Source organism: Clarias gariepinus, chromosome 17 (assembly GCF_024256425.1).
Source record: "Clarias gariepinus isolate MV-2021 ecotype Netherlands chromosome 17, CGAR_prim_01v2, whole genome shotgun sequence".
Taxonomy (NCBI): domain Eukaryota; kingdom Metazoa; phylum Chordata; class Actinopteri; order Siluriformes; family Clariidae; genus Clarias; species Clarias gariepinus.
In genome coordinates this window covers 28,374,003-28,393,386 of record NC_071116.1, presented here as the reverse complement: position 1 = coordinate 28,393,386, position 19,384 = coordinate 28,374,003, and the positions used below count along the sequence as shown (strand labels likewise).

The 19,384-nt window shown below is 39.2% G+C and overlaps 1 protein-coding gene across 2 annotated transcripts; it reads right to left on the bottom strand.

The window, feature by feature from the left end:
* Positions 1-1,878: 1,878 nt before the first annotated feature.
* On the bottom strand, positions 1,879-17,707 carry bnip3lb (BCL2 interacting protein 3 like b). 2 transcript variants are annotated; one of them, XM_053475866.1, is made up of 7 exons: positions 17,584-17,668; positions 16,308-16,533; positions 11,572-11,794; positions 9,948-10,017; positions 8,238-8,332; positions 7,967-8,116; positions 1,879-7,015 (listed from the first exon to the last, which is right to left on the bottom strand). In XM_053475866.1, the coding sequence occupies exons 2-7, from the start codon at positions 16,465-16,467 to the stop codon at positions 6,967-6,969; spliced, it is 747 nt and encodes a 248-aa protein (XP_053331841.1). In that variant the 5' UTR covers positions 16,468-16,533; positions 17,584-17,668; the 3' UTR covers positions 1,879-6,966. The 2 variants fall into 2 exon arrangements, with proteins under 2 accessions (XP_053331841.1, XP_053331842.1); XM_053475867.1 differs by lacking the exon at positions 16,308-16,533 and having other exon boundaries at positions 5,731-7,015; positions 17,584-17,707.
* Positions 17,708-19,384: the final 1,677 nt, after the last annotated feature.

Below are 19,384 nucleotides of genomic sequence, written 5' to 3'. Positions count from 1 at the left end.
TTAAATTAGGAAATTGGTTAGAAGGACCAAAGAATGATGGGTTGTTAACTATAAAAATCAATTGATAAGGAAACAAGGGAAACAATGGACATTAACATTTCCGAAGAACTATGGAAACTAACTTGGTCAGACAATGTAATTTTGAAAAATTAGGACGTTTGTTAGAGTGTTTCAGGGAATAAAAGACGTTAAGTTTATAAACTTGGTTAGAAGTGTCCAGTGCACAGTAAGCGTGTGACTTCCAAATGTGATATTTTCTTATTATTTCAGATTCAAGTTGGCTTTAAAACTAAGACCAGAAGAAGGAATAAATCCAGACCTAAAGTGGCTGAACCTTTTCTTTTTTTTTTTCAGGATCATCTGAGGAGAATCATCTCTGCATGAAACTTCATCAGTTCTGCTACATAAAGAAATGCACAGCGTTTTTGTTTTTAGCTTGTGCACAATTACCACAAAGTCGGAGGCCATCAAGTTCAGCATTTGCTTTTATTTATACTCTAAAATGAATTTTGCCAGTGGATCCAAACTTTTAAGCTATAATTATAAATGCACTTATCATTACCTGATGCATCTCAGAAAAGCGAACCATAATGTAATATAACACAAGGACGGTATTATCTCATCGTACCATAAGTAAAATCCTGCTTATTAAAATATTTCCCACACAGCCTTCCCTCGGAGAGCATCAGAACATGTGGTTCAACCTATCAGGAGAGACCAAGCCCTGAGTTTAGCTCCTCCTACTCCTGCTGATGATGTCATAGGTCACTGGGAGGTGGATGGATGATTGGATTAGAGTGATTAGATATGTATGGGTGTGTCTCACTGGGCTTTCTTCTATATATTAATTCAAGAAGTGAAAAAGGGTTTTAGTAAAAAAAAAAAAAACAGTTCTATAAGAAAGAATGTTTGCTGCGAGAAAAAAAAACTGCATCATTAAATATTATGAGGAATTAATTTCAATGAAGGAGAAGGCATTGTGACAGTTCGAGTCCTGATAACACATCAGCTGTGTGTTGCAGTTAGAAATCACTTACAAGTAAGTGAAGCGAGCTCCTGGCGGGAATGCATTTTGCATGCATATTGTATTTCTTGCTCAGATAGATCATGCTGATTCATCAGATTCATCATCAGCTTTTGTCTCTCTGCACATCTCAGATCTTAAAGCCAGACAGGGACACACCCTTTAGTTTTATTCTCACCCACTAGAGGGCAGAATAGACCAATAGGAATAAAAATATTAATGTACTGATGGAGAATTCTGGCTCTTTTTTTTAAATGCATTTTATTTGGTTCAGCAATATGAAGTAAATATTTTGGATTCAGATCACGAACTGTATGATCTCACTCATTGTCTATACTGCTTTATTCTGTATACAGGGTCGCAGGGGACTGGAGCCTATCTCAGGAGACTTTGGGCACGAGGCGGGGTATACCCTGGACTGGGTGTCAATTCATCACAGAAACTTCATGATAATTTGTATTAAAGTGTTTCTTATTCTGTATCTAAAATCTTTTTATGAAGACCTGGAATAAAAAAAAAAAAAATTAAAAAAAAGAATATGATTTGTTGAAATGAAATGGCTGGCTAACTTGATTAAAATTGCATTATTGATGAGTGTTAAAAATAGAAACGTAATTAGAAAGCCTCAAGGAATTAAATATGAAACATAAAAATTATTTTGCTTTATTAGTCCACTGGTTGCCTATTAATCCACAATTCAGCCAAAGGTTTTCAGACACCTGACTAACAGGGACATGTGGTTCTTCTCCAGACATAGACAAACAAATATGTTTTATTCTTTGAAGTTTAATGGCAAAACAATCTGAATTGTCCATGGACGAGGGTTAAAGCGCTCCGGACGGATGTGTGAAAAAGGTTTCTCCACATTCAAAAGCACCTCACTGTAATCTTTAGCTCAACAACAATCTAAACAACAAACCAAAAACAAAAAATCATCTCATTATATCTTTACAAAACAAAGCACTGAAAGAAACAAAATTAAAATGTAAAAAAAAAAAAGATGATATTACATGGTGAAAATAAAGCATGATCAAACTGGAGTATGACACACCGGGTTAGGAGGAGAAACAAAAATGAAAGAAAATGTTTCCAAAATCTCACACTTTGGCTTTAGGACACAATGAAAAAAGGAAGAGCTGAAAACGCAGCTGTTTCCATCAGAGCAGGAGGAAAGGAATTATCCAATGATCTCCAAAAGACTCATTGAAGAATCCTAAGTGTACTAGGCAAAGATGGGCTAGTACTACACACCGCTGTTGGTCGGGTCACGCTGGGCCATGCAGAAATGTAGTTAAGTAAAAAGGATAGATATTTGCTGCACTTCTGACCGGAGTAACATTTAAAAGTATAATCAAATAAAACTACTTAGATGAAGTGCAGATACATGAAGTGAAGTCCATGTACTCAGTTACCTCCAACCTCTGGTCCTAAGACTATGTGGAAGTCCTTCTTAATGGAAGTGTATTAATCTTCATATGGCGTATGATTTCATTTGAATTATAATAATTCTAAAAATATATTATCTGTACTTGTACTAGTCAAAAAAATTAAGATTTCTGCCTCATATTCTAAACTGATTATGTACAAGAGGTGTTCAGGTCAAACCGGGACTTGTGAAGGCCGTGAATGACGATCCTGAGCCGAGGTGGCCCGGAACCACTGCAGTTGTGATAACTTGTGGCCAACATGTGGAAAAGACCCGTCTCTATGTGTGCACTGTACACACAATTGTTCAGCAACACCACTTGCACATTGCAGGAACTCGGCTGGGAGTTATTTTTTCACAACCCCTGTACAGTACTGACCTCGATCCAAGTCATTTCCTAATATTTGAGCCATTAAAGGAGTTAGGCCGGCCAATCATGGCTCTGGCGACTGAGAAAATGTTCTGCACAATCAGAAATCCCGGTTTGACTCGAACACCCCAGTGAATTCAGTCTCACACTGCTGAAGACAGATAAAGTGTTATAATTTCAGGATAGTCATAATAAGTGTAGCTAAAGTATAAAAATACTGCTTATCTTTGGAGACAATTTTGGAGAAGAAAATCCTCAGTAAAATAGCGACACGCACGATTATCCACTTTGCCCATACACCTGCTTCAAATCATTTAGACATAGAAATTTGATAAAAAATAAAATCAAAGATTGAAGTGTGTTATCAATCTTTAATTTACTGCTTTCACACTTTCAGACAAAGCGCGGACAAAAAAAGTCTTCACGCAACTGTCACCATGACAACACGCTTACCAGTCCTAGCCAGTTAACTAGCCTACATTGCTCAATGGTGCAGAGGAAATAAAATAATTGGTGAAACCCTGGAGATGAGGGAGTTCTTTGTCATCATGAGCCTAACAGATCAAAAGATTTATGCCGATTAGACTGCGCAGGTCTTTAAGTTCTAAAAAATGTTACCAAGAATTTTTTTTTAACCTGCTTATATTCACTTATATTAACCCATATTTTAAAAATCTGCATTTTATCCTTCATTTTTGTTAGATTTTTCAGGCCGTCTGGTTGGTCGGGATCGCTTGGCTTCGGACAGATGCTAGGTTTTTCTAAAACGTCGTGTCAAAAAAAGACAACGTGAAAACAACCCAAGAAACACAGCCTTGGGTTGGCATTTCAGTGTTCAGCTACATAATGAAGTTTTGTTAACATTTAACGTTCTCTAACTCTGCAATCCACTGTCCTTGAAAAGTTCCAGGTTGGTTTTCCAGAGACCTAAACATGTCCCAGTGATTGGTCTCAGAACGACACGGATGCCCAGAGCAAGGGCAACTCTGTACAGCTCTCCATTAAATCAATTAGCTTCAATTAGCCTTCATTAGCTTTGTAGCAAAACTACAGACGCAAACACGATGACCCGGCTAAAGAACAACACTTGCTTTGAGTGGAATAAAGTTTCATTAGTTAATTAAATTTTCCCCCAAACAATTAATTTGACACTACCTGTGAATAAAAAGAGTAAAATCATGTTAACGCCATAAAAAAAAAACTATACATGCCTCAGCTCACCATCTTGACCTGTAAACTTAGCTCAATATCCACAAACAAATCCTGAATGCAGTGACGTGTCGCGGTGAAGAATGTGAATCCATTCTCACTTTCGCTGCCATTCTCAGCCGCGTTTGTTCTGGCCAAGTTCTCATCTGTCTACATCTGGAAGCCAGAACATCTCTAAACATCTGGTTTTCAAATGAACTAGTAAACCTTAATGACTCACGAACAGCAATGCTAAATACAATGACATTCTTAACCTAGAACGTCCTGAAGCCTCATATTCAAAATAAACCTTTAAGTAGATTTTGTGATTTAGGGATTTAATTAAATTTTTGAGTTTGAGTTACAAAATCGTGCAAAAGTCTTATGGCCCTTTATTTCTTCTTATTAAATAAAATGATGCAAATTAAAGAAGGAAATGGGAACTAACGTTTTACTGACAGGCTGCAGAGCACCTACAATTATTATTTTTTAATTATTATTGTTAAAGATTCTTTATTTAACAACCTCAGCAGCGACCTCATTGCCCCTCTCGTCTGTTCCAACCACTCCGCATTCAGCAGTAAACTGTTCATTCCTTTTAAATGAAATAAAATGCATAATGATTTTGAGACTGTGAAGAAATGGGAGAAAAACAAACAATACAATGCACACTTACATAAAAGTTACATTGTCGATAGAAAATGGCATCGCACGTGGAAGTTTTGTCAAAAGATTAATTTACACGAATATATGTGAACTCTTTCGCCAAATCGCACAATGTTTTACTTGCTCAGCCGTGTTTCTGTGCCAAATATCACGGGAACTAGTCACATGACTAAGCACGCCTCTCGGAAACATGCGAAAACTGTTCGGGGGAAAATGTGCATGTTAAAATGTAACTTAATAAATATTTTCATCAGTGTTTAAACATTCAGCCATTAAATTATCACACATCTAGTGTGATACTTTGAAGTAAAATTTAAGCCGCATACACCTTTAACTGAACATCTCTAAATGTAAAGTCGTGCAATTTAAAGCTAAGGTCAGTTATAGTTACTTCCAGCTACGGCAACCTGATTGGTTGAAACTCATTCGAGACAAAACATTTTTTCCACTACAGCGATGGATTGTCTCGGGGCGCCGACTATAGGGCACTTTGTCACCAAGTTCGAATTCACCATAAAAGAACATTTATTATAAATAAAAATTATTAGACTTGGACATAGATTAAATTTTGAGGTGTGGATCTAGAGGAGGGGTCTGACATGTAGACGAGGGTCTGCAATCTGTTTTGACATTTTATTATAGGAGTTGATGATGCACTCCGTAATTATCAAAAAGCTATTGCATTTATAAAAGTCAAATCAGAGGTCATGATGTTTCAGACGAAAAAAGGTTCTGTGAGAGAGATGTTCGGAAAATTAAATAACTAAAAATATTATATTTAGTATACATTTAAACAATCTTAAAAAAAAAGTCATATTTTCCTTTCTTACTTTTTTATAATAAGTTCAAAAGCCTCTAATCTTCCCCTTTTCTCTCTGATTGCGTAAGAATTGATCTGGAGGATAAGTTTCTCCACAAACACAATGTTTAAATTCATTAGATTAAAATCTGTAAGTTCAAAAATATAATCTTAGAGTATGATCTTTAATTCTAAAAAACTGCCTAAAGAAACACTGATCTGATGTTTCTTTACAAACTAAAGACATGAAATGTGTCTTTTTTTAATAGCTGTATTTTAATCACTTTTATTGCAACAAGCCTCTTGCAGTGCAGCTTTTTCTTTTTTTTTTTTTGGAACAAAAGAAATGACTGATAATGAAAAGACAAATGAAAATAAAAAGGAAAGTGACAAAAAAACTAAACCAAAAAGAAGTAAAGTAGCACAAATACACAAGACATGATAACAACGACATGATTCACTACGTCCCCCCCAAACACAATGGCCACAGACCTGACCCCACACTGATCTCGGGTCACACAAACTTAAATACATCGTGCTGGAAGGTTTACACACTTCACATGACATCTGGGGCTTACACACGTGTGTACCGTGTTTTCCGCAAAAAAAAAAATAAATCTCAGAATTTAAAACAAACATTATAATAAAAACAATAATTACAAAAGGTCACTTCATATATATAAAGTTACGTCAAAGTAATTTTTTTCATTTGGACTGCATTTAAAGTGAGTCTACGCAGAACAGCGCACTCTGCTGGTGTGGAGTCTAGTCTGGTTTCTGCCTCGTTAATACTGCTGGAGTCGTTATAGAAAATTTTGTAAGATCTTGTGCTGGTTTAATGATAATTAAGGTTATTTTCTGGATTAGCATGTATGCATAAATGTATATAATCATAATAATATATTCTTTTTATGCAGAAATGTTAATTGTTTTAATCGCTGGCCTGCAAATGGAGTCAAATATTTTACGTTTAAAAGATAAATTCATATGGTTGAATAATTCTGAGATATCTCACTTAGCTATAAAGGAAAATCTACAATAAGATAAACTCATGCTGATGTTTTTACTTGAACTGATTACTTATTCTTTTTCTTCTTCATTTAATTATTTTTTAAATATGCCTGGAATATTTTCAGGATCAGTTCGTCCACCCTTCAGTAACTCATGGCTCTCACTCACGTGTTCGGGTTAAACTCCACCTCCTCCTCTGTATTCACCACCACGACACAACTCTTAATCACTCAGGACAATAAAGTACAGAAAAGAGGAAAAAAATTATAATCGAAGCGTCTATCTGTCTCCTGGTCTCTTATGGCACTTTCCATCACGCAGCCAATGCAGGAACAGACTGCACCAATATAAAAGGAGAGATGAATAAGAGAGAAAAAAAAAAAAAACAGGAGGTGATTATGGGGTGAGCAGGGGGCTGGGTTTCTGGTACAAACTGCGACATTCTCTTAAATCCACACGAGCCACGGCTGAGGCCTTGATGCTTAAAAGGAGCTGGCAGGGGGCGTCGTCAACCTCTTCCCGATATACACCCTGTCCGAGGAAGAGAGAGAGAGAGAGAGAGAGAGAGAGAGAGAGAGAGAGGGAAAGGCAGAGAGAGAGAGAGAGAGAGAGAGAGAGAGAGAGAGAGAGAGGGAAAAGCAGAGAGAGAGAGAGAGAGGGGGAAAGGCAGAGAGAGAGAGAGATAGAGAGAGAGAGAGAGAGAGAGAGAGAGAGAGAGAGAGAGAGAGAGGGAAAAGCAGAGCGAGAGAGAAAGGGAAAGGCAGAGAGAGAGAGAGAGAGGTAAAGTCAGAGAGTGAGAGAGAGAGAGAGAGAGAAAGAGAGAGAGGGAAAAGCAGAGAGAGAGAGAGGGAGACGGAGGGAGAGAGAAGGAGAGAGAGACAAAGTGGTACATGTAAGTTTTTAGCTTTTAATATAAAAACCATCAAATTTCCTTTCATTCTTCTTTCATATTTGTCACAAAACAAGCTGATTATATTCATCTTTAATTTTATTTGTCTGCTTCTTCTGCACTCTTGAAGGCCTCTGAGCAGATTTTCTTTGCACCTGGTATGTTCTCCCACTATTGTAGCAAAGTTTGATGCTCTGTGAGTTCTGAGATGCTTTTCTGCTCACCACGGTTTTAAAGAGTGATTATGAGTTACTACAGACTTTAATCTGGTCGTCTTCTTAATCATAATCAGTCTGAAGACTCGTCTGTTCACAGGATGCTTTAGTTTTTTGGCACAATTCTGTATAAAGATTGTGTGTGTGTGTGTGTGTGTGTGTGTGTGTGTGTGTAATTCACAGGAGCCGCTGAACACCTCAGACCACCATGCCTCAGGTAAAAAAAACTTGTAAACAAATTACTTTTTCTTCATCCTGATGTTTAATATGAACATTACAGTAAGCGTAGCTCTTCATCTTTACCTGCATGATTATACACGAACGCCTCAGGTGTACCTAATAAAGCGGACGGCGAGGGTGTAAAGTGTTAGTGCTCACCCGAGCCCCAGGACCAGTAAGTGTGAGAGCAGCAGTGAGGGGAGGAACACTCTGAGGAACTCGGCGGAGAAGATCCCTCCTTTCTTCATGGCTCCAGTTTTGCGCATGCTGAGTGTGACGCTTCGTCGAGGATGTCGGAACTGAAATTCCCTACAGAGGACACGCCACACACACAATAAAATGTATGAATTATTTTTGATTATGGGTATATAATAACACTGGAGAACATATCTGAGGAAAAAATTAATAAAACTAAAGTAGGGTCACACACTTGGGAGGAACGTTCTCGGGTCTGCTGGACCAGTCGGCCACCCAGTCCGAGTCCTTCATCAGAATCTCATCATCCCTCAACTTCTCCAGCGCCTCCTACACACACACACACACACACACACACACACACACACACAGTAACAGATATTTGACACTAAATTAAATCACAGCTTTCCAAATCTTGCCTGTTCTACTCTATCGTTATTTTTTTCAGAACGTTGCTAAATCTCGATTCTCTTCATGAAATAAAAAACTAAAACTTCGATCATATTTGAATAATCCTGTAAAGTTGCATGATACTTACATAGTTGATGTCGTTTTGACAGGACCTTCAGACCGCAGACCTTCTCCCGCTTATTTTACACTTCACTACAGTTTATTTGTTTTTGGTGATCTGCAGATTAATTAATGAACTAGATTTGTTTTAAACCTAAGATGTAACAGAATGATTCTCTGTGCTGAAGTGAAATGACTCACGACTGCAGCACATCTGTTATGTGGGAGAGTCTTAAAAACAAACACCCCTGCGCAGCGTGAATACTCATCACACTGGGGTTAGTCTGAGTAGGTTTGGGGTCAAAGCCTCGGGGTCGCAGCCCCTGAACTGTTGTGCTGAGCTTCAGACAAAAGCTCAACAGGAGACTCTCGAGAGCGGGTGCTAAAGGCAGGTCTGGCAGCACCGGTTCTCCAGCACTTTGGCAAGTCGTAAACAGTTTATGTTTGTAGACTTTTAAAATTAAATGATGTACATTCATGATACTGAAGTAAAAATCCCACCACACTCCACAATGCAGCATGTACTGTACTGGTTAAATCACAACAGATGATATTCAAAGAAAGCCCAGAACTACATGGGAGAAGCTGGTCAATGTCGTAAAGAGAGCTGGGACCATCGTTCCCAAGGCTACTATCAGTAATACACTAAGACGTCATGGTATAAAACCTTGCATCACACGGAAGGTTTCCCTGCTTAAGTCAGCCCATGTCCAGACCCGTCTGAAATTTGCCGGGAACCATCTGGATGATCCAGAGGAGTCATGGAACAAAGTCCTGTGGTCAGATAACACCAAAGTAGAACTTTTTGGTCTTAACTCCATTTGCCGTGTTTGTAGGAAGAAGAATGATGAGTTTCATCCCAATAATACCATTCTTACAGTGAAGCATGGGGCTGGAAGCATCATGCTCTGGGGTGTTTTTCTGCATGGGGGACGACTGCACTGTATTAAGGAGAGTGAAGAACTACAGGAACCCTTTGACCTCTGTAATTGTTAAAAAACTCTTCTGTACCAAATATTACAAATTTCTGACTCAAATGATCAAATCCTTATTTGACACAGTAATACACAAATAAATTGTTCAAAAAAATCATACAATGTGATTTCCGGATTTTTCTTTTTAGATTCTGTCTCTCACAGTGGAAATGCACCTATGCTGAAGATTGTAGACCCCTCCATGATTTCTAAGTAAGAGAACTTGCAAAATCACAGGGTGATCAAATACTTACAGTACTGCCATCTCTGTATATAAATTCAGCATACGAATGCCTTCCCTTACCAAGTTTCAAATTTAATATTCACCTTAAATCCTGCTGCCTGTCTATTATTACGGCACATTTACGGCATATTTATGTAGAATTCAAGAAATATATACACACACACAGTATACACATCTATATTCTCTTAAATAAACAAAAGGTTTAGTCTAAGAGTACCTGGTTTTCTCCTCTGTCCACGTCGAAGCTGATCTGACCTTCATCCTGAGGGCTGGGGGGTCGTGGTGGACTGCAGGACGAAAACACATACAGACGCATTTTAATGTTAAAATTAATTCCCAGTATAAAAGCTATCCAGCGTTCTACACTCTCAGCACCTGATCTGGGTATTACAGGAGGAGACTAAGCTTAAATTTAGCTAATATCCCCTTAGGTAATGATTGGAACGTGATAAAACAGTGAATGTGGTGCAGATACTAGAGATGGGATCCTTTATGTGACTCACGAATCACGACTCCTTCTCTTCGTTTACTCGAATGAGTTGAGTCCCAAGTTATCTTGCTAACAACAACATACATAAAAACAAACTGATAATTACACCATTCCGTTGTTCTCAGTAGTTGTTAGCTAGTAACTGTAGGAAAAAGTGGCTGGCTGAGTTGTTTATAAAACGTCCTGCAGGTTAGTAACGTGAAATACTCAGAATAGCGGCTACTGATTCATCTGAACCGGGAGACTTTGCGTATCCTCCGGACTCGCGCAGCGCGGAGTAAAACAGTCCGATCCGGGAGACTCAGTGTGTGTGTTCATGAGTCCAAGGATTCGGTGGATTCTGAGGATTCGTTGAGCGACCCCTAGTGGAGGGACCTGGCAAAAACAGGCAGAATCCGTATCACAATGACACAAACCGCAGCTGTTTCACTTTTACAATATTGTGTGTTTGGACGTAGTGTGCTATAATCTGATTTTATCAACACCAAACATATTTGTTACATGTTGATGTAGATGTGTATTATGACAAACTGGGATGAAAAACCCTATCTAAACCCTATTTAACTATCTAAAACTTAAAAAATTAACTATACCAGATAGTCTATCCATTTTTAACCCATAAAAATAAAAATATCAGATACCGCGGATATGTTTATAAATATTTTATTAATTTGTTATATTTGTTGTTGTCTAAACTTATTTCTAAGTACATATGACATTAAAATAATTAATTGGAATTCATTTATCTTATTTTTTGGATTTTTCGAAATCCCATACGTGTCCTGGCTGATTTATCTAAACCGTGGGATTCAGCGGATCTGTCAGAATCGCAGCGCGGAGTGAAACAGCCGGATCTGAGGGACTCAGTGGATACTAGGGATTCGGTGAGCGCCCTCTGGTGGAGGGACCATATGAAAATGCAGTCATAATCCCTACCGACTCAAAGGATTCAAGAGACCCGGATCCATTTATTGAGTGATTCAGAAAGAGTCGAATCCGTTAAAGGATCTGAGTTTCTCATCTCTAGCAGATACACATGCGTCACACAAAAACCGCTTCAGCCAATCAGCAACAGGATTTGTTCGAGATCTTTATTTTAGTTAGTGATCAAAGATGTTAGCGCCGGCACTTTGGTGCACGAATTTGAGGGAGGAGTTTATGAAGGCGCGAAAGGAGGAGTTTAAACATCAAAGACCTTTCTTTAGAATCACCGACTCCTCCTTTTAATAGTGCACTTCATCTCTGTGTATGTCCAGATGTAATCAAAACCCAAACAATGAAAGAAACATGATGCTGATTCAAAATGCAGATGGTGTTTTCCGTTTCCCCGAGCCCTGCACCGTTCCCCTACCTGTCGCAGGAGGAGTTGCTGCGGCTGGACTCGTGCTGTGCGTCCAGCAGGATCTTCTCCATGTCCCCGTTATGGATGGAGGAAGAAGAAGGTACGTGTTCCAGCCCCCCGACGATCTCTTCCACTTCTTCGACGACTTGGGACAAGCTGGGCGCTCCCGGGGGGGCGGCGGCCTGCGATGTGGCGGATGCGTTCATGTTCAGCTCGAGCTCCACCCATGAGCCTGAGGACGGGAAACGTGAAAAGAATCAGAAGTAAGAGACGGGTGTGTGGTGCTGTGATGGGAAAATAATCAACCATGTGTTACGTTACTGAGGTCTGGTTATAAAGTTGTGTTTTGTTTTTAAGCAGTCTTTCCCCTTATCAGAACGAGTGCATTAACGATATTTTGGCTTTTCTAATTAAAAATTTTAACCTTTTAAGATTTTGTACATGAAATAAGAGACATAAAATGTTTTTCATTACCCTCAAGATCAAAGCTGTACAATCTGGATTTTTACACTACATGTGATTCCCTTGCGCTGCACATGTTTACTTAAAAAAGCTCCCAAATGCAGATTTTTCTCTCACCTAAACGGTCACCATGAAACTTTCTTTTTACGTAATCAGTATCAGCCAATCAGAAGCTGGAGGTTACATTCTGACAACCCGTCTCTGATTGGCTCCCTTTGAAGCTCTCTGTGTCCTAAACCATTATGTTGTCCTCTGCTGTTACGTTTTATTATTATTAGTTTATATCACTATTATTTTTATCAGCATAAGGTAAACGTGTCTCACACACACACACACACACACACACACACACACTTACAATTCTGACTGTGATATAACGGTCTGTGAATCAGTACAAGAGAGTTTCTATAAAAGTCTTTTTTGTTAAAATGGAGTAGAGTAATAAATGTTTTGGTTGAGAGAGAGAAAGAGAGAGTTAAAGAGAGTAGGAAAAAGAGTGTAAACGAATAATTATTCATGGTTCTTCTAACAAATAGTTTGAGGAATTAATAATCGTTCTGTTACGTAATCGTTAGAAGCTCATAATCGACTGTTCGGATGATGAACTGTGTGAAAACTCACAGCTTGTTTTTAGCTTTTACGTTTAAAATTTGCTTCGTTTAAAAGTTTGTTTTCAGGGGTGCGCAAACACAATTGAATTCGTTTTTAATGAAGTTTTTCGCTAATAGAAAATAGATAGAAAAATCTAAACTCAAAACAACGTGAAATAGCAGCAATAAAAATGAAAGATCACTTTACGTTTAAAGATAGAAAATGAAAGTTAAGATGAAATACTGAGAAAACTGAAATGAGGTTTGTGAGGGCGGGGGAAGGGGCGGGGCCAGGCTTGGCTCTGTGAAGGGTGCAAGAGACAGGGACATGGATGTAAATAGACAGACAGTGAGAGAGAGAAAGAGAGACAGACAGATAGAGACAGAGATGGACAAAATGGACAAAGGTTGACAGAGATAGACAGAGACAAAATGAATAGACAGAGATGGACAAAAGTTGGGAGGCGGACAGACATGGGGTGGACAGAGACAAAGGAAAATAGGGACGAAGATCAATGCAGATTGAGGCAAAAAAAAAGAACAGAAACGGAGAACCACAGAAACTGGGGCAGGTGGAGACTGAGACATGTAGAGACATGGAGACATAGGATTTCCCATGAGACGTGTCCCGGCTGAGCGGGACTCTATTTAGAGCCTGGTGAGCGGCGCAGTAAACACCTCACACCACCTCCTGATATAAACCCACTGACACTCTGCCAAAACCTTACGTGATCTCAGGCAGAAACACACACACACACACACACACACACACACACACACACACACACACACACACACACACACACACCGTAAACCCAACCCTTTCTCTCTCACACACACGCAAAGTGTCTTTATTGCACATGGCCTGGCACAGCTGAGTGTTCTGTGTCTCATCCTGGATACTGCGCTCACTCGGTCACTTACACACACACACACACACACACACACACACACACACACACACTGTTTGTCATACTGTGTTTCTGCTGATGAAGAAAGGGAGAGAGGCAGGAAAAACAATCACATGACTTCCTTAAACCGAGTAAACACTGAGGTCACGTGACTCGCCAACTTTGCTCTGCAACTGGGATCTGATGACCAAAGCAGGAAACTCTTATCAACACGCACACACGCACACACATTTCACAAGGCTGAACATTCTGACCAGGACAGAACCTCTGCATGTCAAACCTCAGCAACAACAATCTCACAGAAAAAAATACAAAAAAAATTAAAATAATAATCAACACCACCGCCTGCACCAGGCTTATCTCATCACAGGACAGAGTGTGGACAAAATTCCACTGACAGACACACGGCGGGGAAACACATCACACACAACACGACGTCCTGCAGATATTTTAAGACAATCTTGACGTCTGTAGAAAAGCCTGAGATGAAAAACGAAAGAGATGTGCAAAGATGAAAAAAGACAGAAATAAAGACAGACAGACAGACGGACATAATCAGAGTGACAAAAAAAAATAGAAACAAGTACAGATTGAAGGCAGGGACAGAGATGACAGGGATAGTGAGACCAAGCTGGACAAAGACAGTGACAAAAGCAGAGAGAGAGAGAGAGAGAGAGAGAGAGAGAGATGGAAACAAAAGCAAAGACTGACAGACAGAAAGTGGACAGGGACAGACACAGAAGGAGACCAACAGAGGCAGAAAGACCAAGCCAGACAAATAATAAACTGACAGAGACGAAAGACGACATAGACAGTAATGGAGAGACCAAGTCTAGCAAAGAGTGAGACACATGCAGACGCAGACGGACACAAACGAAGACAAACGATTAAGATTATGCTCTAAATATCGCCTTTGTTTGTTTTTCTTCCTAATAAAAGGTTTCGGAACAAGAAACACGTCAGTTTAAACAGATAAAAAGTTTAAAGTGTGATTTCTTTTTGATCTCCGGCGAAGCTCTCTCTTGCATTTCTGACGAAAAATACCATTTATACGTCTTTATTACATACAAACACAGATAGTTATGCATGTGCTGCATCATCATCATCATCATCATCATCAAGTGTACTGAAAGCAGATCAACCTGCAAACTTTACTGCAATGAGTGTGTGTGTTCGTTCCCTTTTAACAAACTGTCTTTATGGTGTTGAAACAGTGAGATTGAGCGTTACAAACACACAGACTGGCAGACGGTGGAGAGAACGGGGGGTGGGGGGGGTAACGCAGACGGTGGAGGGAAGCGCTGGAAACTCGAGTGTGCGGTTAGGTAAGAGAGCTGAGGGCTGGAGCAGAGCCGAACAATCTTCCACAGGGCACGTAATACATGTACACACTCGGCTCAGAGAGAGAGAGAGAGAGAGAGAGAGACGCCAATCCGAACTGTCAGTTGTACGTGCAACTTTATTTCTGGAAGCCTGTGGAATAAAACTGGACTCTGGGTTAAACTAAACACTCAGTGTAAAAAAAAACAAACAAAAAAAAAAACACAAACATGACGTCTCTGAGGAACGATAAACCTCAGCGCTGTTTTCAGAGCAGAACCCAACCTCCCTGATCTCCACTGTCTTTGTGCTTATCTTCATCTCTGTTCTGTCATGTCTGGACTCTGACTTGGGATGTTAACGATTAACCGCTAATCGATTAAGAATTTAACCAAAAACCTTTTAACTGGTTAATGTTTGTTTTGCATCTTTTTTTTCCTTAGACGCCACTAAAACGATACCATCCCCTGCGTGTGTGCCCTCTTGTGGTAAAGCTGACATATCAAAGTTCACCCCCAGAGTGTGCTTGCCCAATATTGGGGGAAGATGGCTTTGTATGAGACATTTATGAGATGTGATGAAGAAGAAACACAGCAACTCGACACGATTCAGAGAATAAGAATCGCAACTGTAACGCCCAGACACGCTACCTCGGAGTCACAGCTCTAACCACAGAGTTCCAGAGGCTCTTGAAGTGGGAGGGGCTCACACATTCGAGGTCGTGTATGCAGAAGAGGGCAGATAGCAAGCTGAAAAGACGTGGCCTATGAGACGTTATTTCACACGTCTCATAGGAAGCATGTGTTAGACTTCAGTGAGCAATTATAGAGAAAATATGGAATAAATAAGATATAAAGAACAAGAAAGACCTTAACAGTCGATGCAAGATCTACAAGTGCAATTAAAGTTTATTATTATTATTATTATTATTAAAATGAGACATAAAAACAAGCATGGAAAGAGACGATAGTAGAGTTTGGGTCAGGTGGAGGAAAAGTGATCAATTCAGCTTTAAATTTTACAATAAAAAAAACTTTTGTTAAAAATTGAATTTTGGAGTTAGAAAAATGTTGCAATTCTTTTATGATCCAGGTGACACTCAACTATTTAGTCGTACTGGGTAGTAGAAGCGAATTATTTGCTTTGTTTCAAATTTTAAATTAAAAAATGTCTTTCATTTAATTAAATTAATTACAAATACTTTATAAAATCGTGATACTTTTCGAATTGGCACCTGGGTATTTAGATAATAGACAATATTGTATCTGTTAGTCTCTGGTGATTTTTATCCCCTGTAGAAGAAATGACTAATTATTTTATTTAGACAGCTGTCCACAGCTTTAATTTATTTCCGTTTCGCCAACTGGTTTCGGAAATTTTTTTCTTTTTTTAAACCCTCACTACTGGTGTTGATTCGATCACACGGGACATGCACTCATTATAAGAAAACGGAAAAACACACAAGATTCTCTGTTTCTGGACAGCACGTCCCACACGTCTAAAACGTTCCAGTGCCAGAAACAGAGCCATCCAAAACCACAGTGTTCTGCATGCCAGCGTCTCTCTGAGTCTGTCCAGCGCCCGGGTGCGTGCTCGGCGAACGGCGACGTGATGCCCGTCATGAAAAGTGTCACATCACGTCAGGACAAGTCAAGACAAGACAGGGTTCAGGTCTTGATGAATGTGAGCTGTCAGAAGACAGAAGTCAGATACAGGCTTCAGGCTTTAAAAACAGGCTTGCAAAAAAAAACTAATCAGCGCTCTTTTAGGCACGGAGACCATTTTATTATGCAGTTTTACAAATGTATGTCTTATTTAATAATAGACTGTGTAGTGATCATCAGCATGTGAGGAACAGTAAGAAGGTTTATTATATCTTTAAAATTACAAACACACACCTGTATATATTATATTTTTTAAACCATTATTTTTTCGCTCTTGGCATTTTTTTGCCTTAAAAAAAAAGCAAAGATTACGTGCTAAAATCTGACACTGCAATGAAAAGTGTACTACTTAAGAGTACTAGTGTGTACTACGCAGTACACAAGTACGATTCTAGACGAAATATCGCGATAAAACATGAGATTTGCTTTTTTCGGGGCTAAAAAAAAATTCCAAATGTCGCCATAGCAACATAATTCGAAATACTAAATTATGTATAAAAGCAAATATATTAAGATTTTTTTTAGTATTTTAAATATGAACTTAAATATATAAACGCATTATTTATCGCGAAAGGAGTCGTGAAATGTTTACTCACGTTTACCACGAGAATATCGAATAAAGCTAGCTAAAAGGCTCGCGATCAGAATCTTTTCAAGCACTAATGCTAAAAGTCACGACACAACATTAAAACAAACAAACAAAAGCTTTAATAAACATACGGTGTTTAAAAAAACATACATGCAGCGTAACAATCTCCATGTTTTCAGTCTTCTTGTTGACAAAGCAGAACGGACACGTCACAGGGTTCTACATTCTGACTGGTTCACAGCCTATCAATCTTTTCTACAATCCCGCCTCATTTGCGTTCTGAGCATTATCATTGGTTAGACGAGACGTCAATCATATAAAAACCGCTATTGGGAATGCTCAGGTTAGTTGTTTTGAAGTCGTTTTGTACACTACGTGATGTTTAAGAAGTGATAAAAAACGACAGGCCTGGTGCTCTAACGGCTCGTCTTTCGCGTGAAACAGATGACAGTGCGATAGGAGTCAAAACAGGCGGCGAAACGTACCGTTTAACCCCGGCTCTCCTGTGGATCGCGTAGCAGCAGCTGCAGCGTCGGACATCGCGTCTGTCTCAACTGACGTAACGACTGCGAGCGTGAGCCCCGAGCGTGATCATGCGCGTGCGCGTGCACGACGCACGCTGCGTCGCTATTGGAGGATCTGTGACCAAGCTGATCCTTGGCTAAACAACACAAACAATAAATAAATGCATAAACACGTCTTTCTAACAAGCATAGGTGACATTTGGTATAATATTATTTTGTAACCAAACTTTGTCAATTTAAGACATTTTGAAAATCTGTGGAAGAAATCCAAATTAAAGTTAAAACTCGTGAGATCACTGTTGCTAGGCAACGGAAGGAGCGGCAATATGGCCGCCATGCCTAACCACCTGAAGTAGCACGTAGATCCTGAAGTATTTATTTATTTAATTTTTTAAAAATGCACTGTAAAGACTAAATAACTGTAAATTTGGCAAAAAAAAAACATAATTTACCTCATGTCTTTTAGCAAACTGCTAGGAAATGACCTTCAAGATGAATACAACTGTGATCTGTTTCCATATTTTAAATGTCCTGAAGGAAATAAGGTGCAAACCCTAATCTTATCCTCTAAACTGAACTTTATTTCAAGTAAAAAATAAATACATAAAATGTTGAAACCGTTCAGCGACTTGTGTGTGATGATCGTCAGAGAACAATACACAACATCGCTGCTGTTCGTCCCCAGGCTGCTGACCCAGGAGCAGGAGGAACATCGCGCCAAAGTCACCAAGAACTCCGACAGCATGCCGTGGATGACCCGTCCTTCATGTCGAGGATCATTACTGGTGACGAAACTCGGGTGTATGGGTACAACCCTGAGGCGAAGCAACAGTCTTCACGTCATCTCCACTACCAAAAGAGGCGAAGTGGGTCTGCAGCTCGACCGAGTGCATGCTCATTGTATTTTTTGCCATTTGCCGCATTGTGCATAGAGTATTTGTCCCCAGGGGCCAGACCGCCAATAACGAAAACTACTGCCAGGTTTTAAGGTGTCTGAGGGAGAACGTACAGTGAAAATCTCAGTGCTAATCTTAGAACTATTTGGCCCTTGTATTCGAAAAACTTGTCTAGCATGGCCTAATGACATTATAAAAAGTGAAAAGTATACTAAAAATAAGACAAAACTATTGGTAATATTCATGTTTATCTAACATACCATAGCAAATTACTGAGACACATTGCAACACTGTTAGACAATCAGAATTGGAGTTATTAGAACCTTCGGGAATGGTGATTAACACAGGATGAGCTCATGTAGTCATTTATTCAAAACATGGGTAGCTACAGCAAAATGTATAGTCTACTGGATCACTGATCTCAAAAACTCTCAACTATGGTTAAATTGTGTTGTCTACTGGGCCATTTATATTGGAAAGACTAATCTACTGCGAAAATGTGGAGTCTACTGGTTAATTTATCTCAAATACTGAACTGGAGCTTAAATGTTCAGTCTACTGGATAATTTATGTTGTAAACACTAAAATACGGCAAAATGTGTTGTCTACTGCCTCACTGATTTTGTAAACCCTACTTTACATACTTTTGTAAACTACTAAATCTGGGTCATAAGTTACTCTGTAACATATGGCAAAAACGTGGAGTCTCCCGGGTCATTTATCTTGTAATCACTGAACTGCGGCGAAACTGTGCAGTCTGTGTCATTTATCTCATAAAGCTGCAACTTACGGCTAAAATACATAGTCTACTGAATCATTCATGGTGAAACTAGTCCTTCAGCTGATTATCTGCCACTCCACACCTT